We start from the raw sequence: 13,239 nt of genomic DNA on the forward strand, positions 1-13,239 counted from the left end.
TGAATTTGCCTCCCCGCCCCCTTTCCAAGAAAAAAAAATATATGGGACCTTTTCTACTGGTCAGGGTACAGAGGTGTACTTGACCAGGTGGCATGTGCTTCATAATATATTTCCAATCTATTAGGACCAGCACAGAAACCCACCCACCTGTCGCATTCTGGAATATGGTTTTAGCCAGTTACCTAGGCAAGGCAGCTGGGATGCTGGTGCTGTGAGGGTGCAATGCCAGAGCCAATAAATCACTCCCCATGGCAAATGCAGGCATCTCCCTTACCTTGCTCATCTCCCCTCCATCCCAGTGAACTGCAGCAACGTTCTGCAGCTCTGCCCATCTGGCAAGCCACTTAGGGGTATTTGAGCTCTAAACCATTTAGAGCTTCAAAGGGAAGCATTAGGACCTTGCAATATTTAACATTTACCCAGTAAGCATGAAGGTAGCTGTAAACACCTGTTACTTAAGCTGCCTTGCTGAATTCTTTTAGCATTTTGGTGTCACCCATATAAATATATTGGGCTTTACGCCTTATTTGAAATACGCAGCTCCTTCGTCCTTCCGATACATTTGATATCCAAGGAGAACTGCATCCCATTGATTTTCACTGCTCCTACAGATTTCTGGCATGCTCACTCCATCAATATTATCTGTCAGTACCAGGCAATTACTATAATTAGAGTAACCAGATTCACTGGAGGACATTGTATTTTTAATAGGTGTTTAGAATATAGAATTTCAGCAGATGCAGCTTTCCTAATCTCTGTACAATAAGTTTCGATCTGACAAAATGTGCCCTTCTACAAAGCACCTAAAAGTATAGCAGCTGTATTCTGCTTTGCATTTGGTCACTCTAACAGCAGTTCACCCATCCAAATTTCAGGCTTCTAGATGGTGCAAGCATATCATGCCAGCGACTTTGCTACACTATTTCTGGGCTCAATTCAAAGTGTCAGTTTTGACCTCGAAAGTCCTTCATAGCTTTCAGTCAGGGTCCTGTCTGTCTCCTGTCTGCCTGTCTCTATATGCACTTACCTGGAACTTAAAATATCCTTTTCCAGGTACCCAGCCAGGTGAGGTATAGTGGGTGGCTTCTGGCAAGGGGGGGGCGGCTTTTCAATGACAGCCCCCTTGCTATGCAATACTTTCCCCAGAGAGACTCACCTGTTACTTTCATTTTGGTGCCAGGTGAAGGAAGACCTTTTATTATTATTGCCACAGAACTTTTAATTCGTTTAAAACCCTTTCAGTTGAGTTGTTTTTTTATGTTTTTTGATTAATTTATGTATTTTCATCTGTTTATATCTTTGTCTTAATCACTCTGTGAACATAATCATGGAGTGGCATATAAATATTTTAAATAAATAAATAAACAAACCAAGATTCTACCCGTGGGAGCCTGCAACAAATTGTTGCAGCAGAGAGTGTTCTGGGTTCCTACCACTCCAACCTCTATTCCAGAACTCTGTGCCTACTGAGCATGTTGAGTCCTTGATGAGCTGTTTTTTCCTCCATATATTGAAAGCCTAGTGGGACACCTAATGCCACATAATGAATGATCCACACCCATGTTTGAAAACATATGTATCATGTAATTACATTTTTCAGACACGCAGGATTGGTTACAGATCCCTATTGAGAGTGTATTCAGCCATAAACCCAGCTAGGATATTGCATACAAACTATACCTGGAAGTTTCAATAGCCATTTACTTAAATAAATAGGTAATTACAGTGATGAATAGCGGCTGTGATATTAAGGTGAGATTAGAGTCATGAACAATAGCACAAGCTTGCTTAAGCTTCCATGCAGAAATTAACTAGTGATTAAATCAGCGGTATCACTTCTGGAGGCCTTATGTGGAGCAGGAAGTATAAAAAGACTTTCCAGCAAAATCCAGTTACTCTTGTTGATGGCCTGCCAGATAGCTTGTGGATGTCAGCTCAATAACCAGGAATAATCCTTAGCTCTTCCAGAGTGCTTTTCATTGTTCACCGTAGTGCTGAAATTTTCCAGGTGAAAACTTATTGTGCAAAATAGGGGGACAAAATGGGCACCATTTCAGTGTAGGTGGGCAATTTATTTTTATTTTTAAGGGCTTGGAGATGTCCAATGTCCCTTGCAGTAGAAACACAAATTGCTGCTGCCATTTTGCCTTTCCTTTTTAAATGATTCCCCGCCCCCAATGCAAACTGGACAAAACAACAGCAAAACTCTCATTTGTCCCTCCCTTCCCTGAGACCTGGGGACAATACTGTGATGTAACATCATTCTTACCAGGTTTTGCATGGAGCAAATAGTGCACAGGGCTTCAGGAGGACAAAATTGCCACCAAAATGACCACTTAGTTTTTGCTTGAAAAGCTGGTAGAGAATTGAATTCACATACAATAGTTCTGACGTACTAATTCACATACAATTCACATACAATTAAGGGACGTGGGTGGCGCTGTGGGTAAAAGCCTCAGCGCCTAGGGCTTGCCGATCGAAAGGTCGGCGGTTCGAATCCCCGCGGCGGGGTGCGCTCCCGTTGTTCGGTCCCAGCGCCTGCCAACCTAGCAGTTCGAAAGCACTCCCGGGTGCAAGTAGATAAACAGGGACCGCTTACTAGCGGGAAGGTAAACGGCGTTTCCGTGTGCGGCTCTGGCTCACCAGAGCAGCAATGTCACGCTGGCCACGTGACCCGGAAGTGTCTCCGGACAGCGCTGGCCCCCGGCCTCTTGAGTGAGATGGGCGCACAACCCTAGAGTCTGTCAAGACTGGCCCGTACGGGCAGGGGTACCTTTACCTTTACCTTACAATAGTTCTGAATTCATTATACCAACCCTGTTGTTGTTATTTCTCTCAGTGTGTTTACAGCACAGCTGAGATTTCTGTCTTTAACCTCTACAGTGCACCAGTTCTTATATAACCTCTGCACACTGATCAGGATCCCTTTTATCACACCAAGTCATTTGAGAACTTGCAGATGTTCAATATGTTTTAATACACCCAGATGGAGTTAGTTACCTGCCTTGAGACTATCAAGATTGCGAGGTTTAATAAGGAATCTACATGGCCGAGTCACTCTTTTAACTAAATATTTATAATGTAGACTCTTCAGATGCTAAGCTTTGAACTTTGAAAGGCTGTTTCTTTCCCTTATAAATGTAGATCTTGCCTTGAAAGGTTACAAGACAGGTTTTTTCCTGCAAGTCAGCAACGGCAATATGAATGTGGAAAGAAGTTTCTGCAGGGAAATTGGATGTATGTCATAAGTGTTAAAGGGTAACAACATTGGCTTGGATCCTAACAGCCACAAGGAGAAGGAACCTCACAAAAGGGAAATTCCAAATTCCCCATCCCTTTCTTTCCTCTACAGTTCCTTAGACACTCCCAAAAATTCTGCCCAGAGAGAGTTGAGGAACCCAAACGCTGTGGAATGAGGTGTTAAGGGACTTCAGTTGGAAAGCAGAGAACCCTTGCAAAAAAGGGAACTTCTTGCAGTGCTATTTTTCTAGAAAAAGAGATGCCAGAACTCACCATGAACGCCTCTCTTGTTCTCTCATAATGGCAATGGCACCCACCTGAGAGGTGCTGGAACTGAGCTCCTGCTAGTTCCGGCTGGAAAAAAGGCCCTCACTGAAGGATGCTGAAAGTTTTGTGTTATACTTCATATTATTGATAACACTTACTTTCATTCAAAACTAAACCAGCAGAAAATTGTCTGCCTCTCGCCCTTCAAGAGGCCACTTTAATACCTGGCTGTGCCCAATATGAGTAACTTAGGGGTTATGAAAACATTTCTGTGTGGGGGTGGGAATTGCATGGTAGGAGTAATTTAAAAACAAATTGGATTTGTAGCAACATGTTGCAGCGTGGCATGGCTCAGGTAAGGTTTCCAGCTATTCTCGTCCTAGTTTTTTGCTCCATGACAGTCAGTCCCATCTCCACAGAATATGCTCTGTCATCAGTGGGCTGGCTGAGGATTTCCCTCTCATTTAGGGGTTTCTCCCCTTTAAAAAAGATATTTATTCAAATCTTCTTTGTGGATTGTGCTCTTTTTGCTATGCAAGGTCTGACAACGAGAGGATGACTTTTCCATTGGTATATTGGAAGTGTCTGTGGGGATTCTTCCTATAGTTTCTGAAGTGCTGTTGTTAATGGATAATTCATTGTTTCCTCAGGCTGTTGAAATCCTCTTCAATGCTTTGAATCAGAATCTGGTCCAATTTGAGCTGAAGCCTGGAGTGGAAGTCATTGTGTATGTCACTCAACTAACGTTAGGTAAGCTGGCAAGGAACCCTACACAATGCAACTCTTTGCAGTTAGCCTTAGGTCTACTAGGAAGAAAGCCAAAGAAAGATTGCATTGTAATTGTTTGCCTTCTGACTATGGACCTTGACACCACACTTGAAGATCACTTCCAGAGTTCTAGCTGGAGAAGTCTTCAATATGTCTTGGTTCAATCCGGTCAGATATCTTATCAGTTCTCTGTGAGTTTCCTTCCAAGTTTGCAATATTGGTTTATGTTTGCTGATGGTAAGGTGTACATTGTTGTATTGCCCCCTGGAGATGCTACTTTCGTTTCGAGAGCCACTTGAAAAATGTAACTGCTCACTGCCCCCTAAGAACAAGCAAAAACAAACCCCAAGGTTTTTTTTTGCTCTGGTTGGTGAACGACAATTACATAAAAGATTTGCAAGAAACAATCAATATAATTGATCCAAATAACAAAGATGCTCATCAAAGAGAAAGCTGTTTGGTCTGATGGTGCGGTCACTCATTCGCACAACAATCAATCAGAGTTTCATTGGAAGTACAACATTATCAGAGTAATCGTATGCCTGACTATTCAGTAGCAAGTCCTATTGAGTTCAATGGGGCTTGCTCTCAGGTGAGTGCATTTCAGACTGATCTGCTGAACCTCTTTTTTTTATAATTCTGACCTGAGCAAAAAATTCCAGAATCACATACCCAATTGGGTTAGTGTGAATTTTGGCACTGTGGTTAATTTAAATGTGCCAGTCACATGTGATGTTCTGAACATTGTGGGAAATTAGCAGTGCGTGCTGGCCACTCCTGTTCTCACTCCACACATCACATTAAACCAAACCATTGTTTAGTGTGAATGAGCAAATGTGTAGGTTTCCAGAGGAAAGATTGCAACTGCTGCACTCCTCCCCTAGTTCTGCTGCTGCTGTGCTAAAGGTAAAGGTAAAGGTACCCCTGCCCGTATGTGTTTGCATCCACCTTCCCCAATCTAAATGCAAAGCCACAAGCTTCACAAGAGACTGAACCCTTCCTCCCCCCGCTTGTTTTTATTGGTTCACTGTTAAACAAAACCCATGAAAAAGGCTGAGGCTAAAGCAGACTGAAGCAGTGAGGTGGAGCAGGGCTTCTCCCCTCTTCTTGTCTGCACAAAGCCTGCAGCTTCCTTTTTATTATGGTGCTGTCTAGAAATTATAGCTTTGTGTTAAAAGGGGGGGGGTCATTTTTTTGCTTGTCCATGTGAGTTGTCTTTTCTCACACAGCATGTGCCACATGCCTGTGCTAGTAAACAAGAGGAGGCAGTAAAGGAAAGAGAATGACTTGCTCCCTCTTACTTCCCTCATCCCTGCAGTTAAAGACTTCTCCGCATAACATGTTGCTCTTTCATTTCCCAGCACCTCTCGTCGACTCTGGTGCCGGGCACAGCAGTTCAGCCATGTTGATGCTGCTGTCGGTGGTCTTCGTGGGCTTGGCTGTTTTTTTAATCTACAAGTTTAAAAGGTATGTTGCTGCTCCTCTGTGATTTACAGAAAATCCGTTTGAAGATGAACTTTCAGAACCTGGATTTCAAATACGTTTTAAGGCTTATGGCTTGAGGGGAAAGGGGAGAGGGAGCACAGAAGATTCCTATAAGGTGTGGATGTGAGAAATCAAGATGTGTGTTGTGGGCATAACTGTCCACAGAGCCATGTGTGCTCAGAATGGATGAGTTTCACTCAGCATCCTCAACCTTCTCGAACCAGGGAAATAGGATGGAGCACATTCTCGCCTAACTTCTGAGGCTTTTCTCAATGTAACTACTTCCACTCAGTTCTTATTCCTGTCACATGTGCTGTGCAGCAGGATAGGAAAGACCTTGTCCAAATCAGAATGGTGATAATGAGAATGCACTCTAGCTCCAAGGTGGGCAGGCACCTTTGCAAAACTCCCCTTTGGAGTACAGGAAACATCTCAGTAGGGTTAAGGGAGGTGGGGTTAAGCAGCAAGGAACAAGGGGCCACCATTTCACCTGGAACGACACCTTCCCTGTATATGACACTGCAAGTGATTACATTAAAGGGGCTCCACATATTGAGGGGGCCAGGGAGCCATGACAGTCTCTTCCCACCCCTTTGGATGCCATGCAAGCTAACTAGTTCCATCGGATGCCATGAGTTGAGAAGGGGCACCAGCAGGTAAACTTGTGTATCTAGACATGCATAGGTTTCCCCATGTCCTAGATTCTTGCACAGGCTCCAGGGACACAGGGAAACCTACAGGCAGAGACTTTTAAGCATGTCAGATTCACTTCTGTGCAAGTTCATCCTCAATGCACGGGCGGCAGAGGCAGAGCTAGTTGACCCAAACAACATGAGGGGTGGGGCCAATAGCATGGACCCCACAGTCTCTTCAGTGCACGGTAGAGGGCTTAAAACGCATGGTAAGTGATAAGGTCTTGTTTCCTAACCCTTGCATTTTAAGCAACTCTTATCTGCTATGTCTCTGTCCCTGTCTTTATGGTACTTACTTTTATTGTGCTGCTCATTATTTAATTTATTTAGCAATTTCAGAATGTTGTAAGCCACCTGAACACTGTCTCTACAGTAACAGATGGGACATAAACATTTGTCTTTCTTTTATTGAAGTTATGCTTGGTGAATACAGAAAACTTTTGTTGGTTGATGGGAATAATCACTTACTGCTTTCTCCATCGCTGTTTAACCCTTCTAACTCTCCAGAGCTTCCATTCATGTCAAGTTGTCATCCAGCATTCAAAGCCTGATGTATTTCTAACCAGATTGCTGGTTCCAGTGCAGTGAGTGTAGGAATATGTATCCACCTACAGTCCCATCAGTGACATTAGTCTGCATCCATTCCACTGGCCGTCCTTCTGAAATGATACAAGGGTCAATACAGCTGACTGCTTTTTACATAGAGATCTATGTCACTGGGTCATTGTGGGACTGAGTTATCTAAAAATGTACAATTTTTCCTTGCTGGAAGAATTGCATACCAACTCTAGGGTTGTCATCTCAGGAAGCAGATTGTCTAAAGAGACTAGCATCATTTCAGTCCTTAATATGTCCCTTTCCAAATGGCTGATTGTGTACAGATTATGTCTCATTGTGCTTCTATGGAATGCTGCAACTTCCCCAAGGAATTTGGAGAGATAGATCTACAACATTTACTGTATTTTTCACTCCGTAGGACACACTTTTTCTCTCTTAAAAACTAAGGGGGAAAGTCTGTGCGTCCTATGGAGCGAATGCAGGGGGGAGGCAGGCAGGAAAAGCCCCCAAGAGCTGCACACAAGCTTCGCACGGCTCTTGCAGGCTTTTCCCCAGGAGGGAGAAGGGACTGCCACAGCCCGACCTGTTCTGGGGGCTGGGGTCGAGGGGAGCTCGGGCTTCCCCCGCTTCCAGTCCCACAAGCTCCGGGAGTGGAGGCAAGGCTGCGGGGAACCTTGCCGCCGCTCCCAGACCTGTTGTGGGGGCTGGGGTCGGGGGAAGATTGGGCTTCCCCCGCCCCCAGCCCCACAGGCTTCGGGAGCAGAGGCAAGGCTGCCTGAAACCCCCGGAGCACAGCGGCAGTTCATGCTGCGCTCCGGGGGTTTCAGGCAGCTATCCGCAAGCCTTCGGAGCATAGCGGGAGTTCTCGCTGCACTCAGAAGGCTTGCGGATAGCCACCTGAAGCCTGGAGAGCGAGAGGGGTTGGTGCACACCGAACCCTCTTGCTCTCCAGGCTTCGCTTCGCTGGAGAGCCGCTACACAGTTTTCCCTTTCTGCGCAGCGCCCCTTCAGCGAAGTGGGAGGAGAAATGGAAGGGGCTCCGTTTCTCCTGCCGCTTCGCTGAAGGGGCGCTGAGCAGAGAGGGGGAGAATTTTTTCCCCTGTTCTCCCCCTCCTATGGTCCGGTGCGTCCTATAGAGCGAAAAATACGGTATATGTATAAACACATCTAACCAGTGTCATTTACTGACCCTAATCTACTATTGATTATATATGCTTAGCAACTTTTTATATATATGAAAGGCATATTTTATATAATTAGGTTGCAATACTGCATCATTCTATGGGTGATCATTAATTCTAATTGTATTGTTTTCTAGTCAGTGGCCCACTGTTGGATTTTCTTTACCTAAATATCAGCTCTAAACAGAAGTAAACGTGCTTAGGGTTCCCAGAGTCAGCATCCTCCTGCATGAAAGAATTGTCACCTATACACTTCCAGTAAATCAGGTAGTCAAAGAGCATCTGCTTCAATGAAAAATGTACACATGCAGCAGCTCTGTCCAACTCCTTGTGGTTCTGCCACATTTGAAGAAATGTGGTTACTAATCAGAGATCATTGATAATTTTGATCTTGATTATTATATGTCATAAACAACAGGCACAGAAAATACAGATAATAAACTTGAGAGTCTTATATTCTGTATTGCCTTCTATCAATTCATTTTATACGCCACAAGGTGCTATTTAAATGGCACCAAAATGAGCAAAGTGTCTTCAAAGTAGGTGATTCATATTCTATCTGATTTGCAAGGAGTGAGCTAATGCTGAGATTAGTTGGTCAATCACTGATCTGCAGTTTGATTAATCCAGATATCCCAGATACATGTTCAACGTGCAATTATCCAGATCCCCAAATAGACCTCATCTGATTTCGTATTCTTCAAAGATTTCATTACAAGATAATTTTCACCATTTAGGGCATAGCAATAGTGGCTGCCCCAAAAATGGTTACCTGTAAAAATCCATGCTAACTTGTACTGACACAGCTACAAAAGCATCTTGGATGGTGCAGGTCAGTTTTACTATGCTGTGGGAAATTGTCAGTCTCACCAGTGCTAGTTTTATATTTGTTCAATCCAAGAAGCAGAAATGTCTCTAGAATAGCATGAAGTTCTGCTTTCTCAGACCTACTCGGTCACCTTTTTATGAACCTAGATGCACAGGAGAGGAGCAAAACCCAAGTGACCAGGGGATAAATCTTTCCAGGACCAAATTAAGGCCGGGCAAAATCTGTTCATCAATGCAAATTCTGAATTTGCATGGTTGGAAACACAATTTAAAAGGACAATAACCATGTCAGCTTTCACATGAGGTATGGCTTGTTTTAAAGAATCCCTAAGGAAATAATGAACTCTACTAACCTTCGTTACTAAGAGTGGAAGTTCTGATGTGGAACGCGGCTTCTGTGTTGGAATGTTTTCAAGCTTTCCACCTACCCTAGATGTGGTAGCCCCTTGCACTGTCAATGGATAAAGGGAAATTTCAGGACTGGGTATTGGAGTGGATATTCTGTAATTCTAATAGAAGTGATGGAGCAGAAGAAAAGTCACAAAGTACCATTCATAAACTGCCATCAACCTTTGGTCCCACAAGTGTTCCATAACATCAAAAAATGTTGTACACATGTAACACTCTCCCACAACAAATAAAAATGGGGGAGGGGATAGTGGTCATATCAGAAGAAAATGCATATAAGCATTTCATAATTTATTAATACTATATATGATCCCTTGCTTTGAAAAGAGAGCATTTTTATGGAGTACCTTCCAGTTTTCCTATATCCTCTGCATTTTTCCATTTGCTTCCACATCAAAGTTTCCTGCCTCTCTGAAGAACAGATGAGCGCTGCCAGTGCTGGCATGAGCCCCCTGGGAGTTTAACAATAAAGCTACATCAGTGCAGGAGATGAGTTTAAATTAGAGATGCCAGGTGCAAACCCAGATGGGCTCTGTTAACTTTATGGCCTTCATGTCAGGGAGGGACTGCTTCTCTGTAAGCGGCATATTCACATCTCCACCTGCTGCAGCTTTCTTCCCTCACCCTATCCTGCTCTTACAGCTGCTCAAGAGTGGGCGCAGAACCCCACCTATCCCAGTATACAGAGAGATAGAAAGCGGACAGGCACCCTGAACGCAGTGGAAGGGGAGGGACGTGGCATTAAAGAGAGGATATCCTTCCTGCCAAAGCTGCCTTAAATAAAACGAGGACCTGCAGAGTTTGAGGGGAATTTTTATTTAACAAAATTTCTGTGCCGCCTGATTGCAGTAAAATCTCTAAGCGGTTTGTTGGGCAATAGAAACCCCACCTCTTGGAATTGTTTGTGCTTGAGGTTACTGATAAAGGGGCTGGAGATGCCGCTGTAAAAGGCAATATGCAACCCATGCTCTGCAGTTGCACGCCATGCATTCTGCAAACTGAGCAAGCTCAAAGCCAAAGCTGCCATTACTGAATAAAGCCAGTGTTAAGGAAAAGGAGTATCACAACTGAAACTAGGTATTTACAAGACTGAGCAATACAGTTGCCTTATGAGCTGTTGGTTTTAAAAAACTCTTGAGTTTATAAAGTGGGATGCAGAAGTTTAAATAAATTGAGTGAATGGGCAGTAAAGTGTCAAGTGGACTACAGTGTAAACAAGTGCAATGTGAAGAATGTCAAGGCAAAATAATAATAATAATTTCACATATACACTTATGAGGTATGAACTGGCAGTGACAAAACATTGGTGTGGTAGCAGAGAGCTTGGTGAAGACATCAACCCAGTGTGCAACAGCTGTGAATAAAGGCAAATTCCATTCTAGGGCTAATTGGGAACTGCCAGTATCATAATGTTGTTAAAGAAATCTGAATGGAGCAGAATCTTTAAAGATTCAAGACAGAAAAAAGAAAGTAGTTCTTCATGCAGCAAATAGTTAAAGTATGGAACCCGCTCCCCTAGGAGACAGTGAGGGCCAGCAATGTGGATTGCTTTCAAACAGGATTAGACAAATTCCTGGTGGAAAAGGCTATCAGTGACAACTAGCCATGATAGTAATGTTCTACCTCCACTATCAGAGGCATCATCCTCTCAATACCAGTTGTTGGAAATCACAGGTGAGCAGAGTGCTCTTAGACCAGGGCCAGCCCACCTATGAGGCAAGGTGAGGCAACCGCCTCAGGCGGCAGGTTGCTGAGGGGCAACAGATCCAGCATCCATGGAACACATTGCCTCCTCCTGCTGCTGCTGCTGCACACTCCTTGAAGGCCAGATCTGTCTTCTCAGCAGCCCAACCACCACCACCACCTCCGCTATGCTGCCTCTACATTAGCCTCTTGGCAAATAGGAGGCACTGCTGGTCTCCTCCTACTCTTAGGGAGTAAATGACAAGAGCTGCCCTCTGGGGTCTCCTGAGGGCTGCATCCACCCGGCATGACTCAGAGAGGACCCCTTCCCACCCACCCAATATGTCCTTTGATTCCCATTTCAACCATCAGGTAAGGCTGATTGGATTCTTCCCTTCGTCCCTATGTAGATATTCACTCACCCCTTCTTCCGTTGTGGTGGTGGTGGTGGGGAGCAGCAGTTTGCAGTTCCTTCAAGTGCCAAAATGTCTTGTGCTCATGCCCAGCTTGCAGGCTTTTCACAGGGTTCTGGTTGCTCCCTGTGAGAACAGGATAATGGACTAGATGGGCCACTGTCCAGCAGGCTTGTCTTATGCTCTTAAAATAACATATGCAGTTCAAACAATTAAGACAGGTTCACTTACTACTTTTTTAAAAAAACCAAAAGTAGATTCTATGCTATGTGTTGTTGTTTTTTAGTATACCAAGCAACAGCAACAGAAATCACCCTTAGTACCTAGACAGGAGCATAGAGCAAAGGAGACAAGAGCTTTAACTTGCCTGAGATACTGTTCTTGGGTCTCACTGATTTCTTGATGGGATCCTACTGCATCTTCAATCAACTCACAGCTCGCTCCCCCTCTCCCTAAAAGAATGCAGCTGCTCCTAATAACAAATGGAATATAAAATATTTAGCGCTGTCCCATTTTTCCGTCGGATCCAGAAGTCTATTAGCAATGTGTACTTTTGTGATTAGGTAGAATTGCTGCTAGAATGCAGAGCTTCAGTTTAGCAAAGGTAGGGAAAACATGTGTTTGCATGAATTTTTAATTTTGCAGATTGCTACAATTGGCACTCTGCTGGCACACACACCAGCAGTTTATTAGGAGCCTGTGTGAAGCAAGGCGCTCGAGTGACTCGTTAGGCATTCACGTCGCAAACTGTCCTCCAGCCTTGGAAGCCTGGCTGTGTTGCACTACATGTGCACGTGGAGGAAATCCATTAGGAAATAAAAGATACTTTGCCGTGAAGGAAGTGATGGTATAAGGAGGCTAATCTTGGTTGGTTTTTCTCCTTTACTAAAAGCTAGATGGAGATTTTGGTTTCCAGCAAACAAACAAACAAGTGTTTCTAGATTCTATTTTGTTCTTTATGGTCAACAAACACAGTATAGTAATGCTTCTCTTTCTACAAAGCCTCATGCATTCTAAAGGAAGCCTGTGGTTATCCTTGGCTCATCTGCATGGAGGGTGGAAAAGGAATTTTGCTGCTGTGCACTAAGGATGTGATCCACAGAAGCCTTTTCTCAGTTAGGTACATTTTAGTTCCATTGAGCAGATGTCAATGCTTCAGGCATTAACTACATGAACAGTAATAAACTCCACATTAGAGATAGTCAAGGGAACTTTTGTTTGGTCCATAAGTCAGTCAGTCAGTCAGTCAGTCAGTCAGTCAGTAAATAAATAAATAATTTGTACTCCACCCATCTGACTGTGTTGCCCCAGCCACTCTGGGTGGCTTCCAGCATATAGAAAAACACAATAAAACATTAAACCTTAAAAAGCTTTCCTATACAGGGCTGCCTTCAGATATTTCCTAAATATTATAAAATTGCTCATCTCCTTAACATTTGATGTGAGGTCATTACACAGGGTGGACGCCACTGCTGAGAAGGCCCTATGTCTGGTTCCCTGTTGCTTCACTTCTCGTAGTGTTGGAACCGCCAGAAGGTCCTTGCTGCTGGATCTCAGTGTCCGAGCTGAACTATGTGAGTGGAGACGCTCCTTTAGGTATACAGGGCTGAGGCCATTTAGGGCTTTAAAGGTCAGCACCAACAGGACTTTTCAAGGCAAGCAAACACAAAAAAACATTGAGGGGTTGTTCTTTGTACAGCCCCAAACTTAGCTACA

The 13,239-nt window shown here is 44.0% G+C and overlaps 1 protein-coding gene across 1 annotated transcript in view; it reads left to right on the forward strand.

Moving 5' to 3' along the window:
- The window catches only part of SORCS3 (sortilin related VPS10 domain containing receptor 3), a 405,333-nt gene that overhangs the window by 382,619 nt on the left and 9,475 nt on the right, over positions 1-13,239 (forward strand). Inside the window, exons 24-25 of the mRNA XM_083441626.1 lie at positions 4,158-4,257; positions 5,637-5,742. Of these exons, the coding sequence (XP_083297752.1) occupies positions 4,158-4,257; positions 5,637-5,742 (206 nt within the window). The remainder of the gene's footprint in view (positions 1-4,157; positions 4,258-5,636; positions 5,743-13,239) is intronic.

This window comes from Podarcis tiliguerta (genome assembly GCF_965153285.1).
Source record: "Podarcis tiliguerta genome assembly, chromosome: 5".
NCBI classification, from domain to species: Eukaryota; Metazoa; Chordata; class Lepidosauria; order Squamata; family Lacertidae; genus Podarcis; species Podarcis tiliguerta.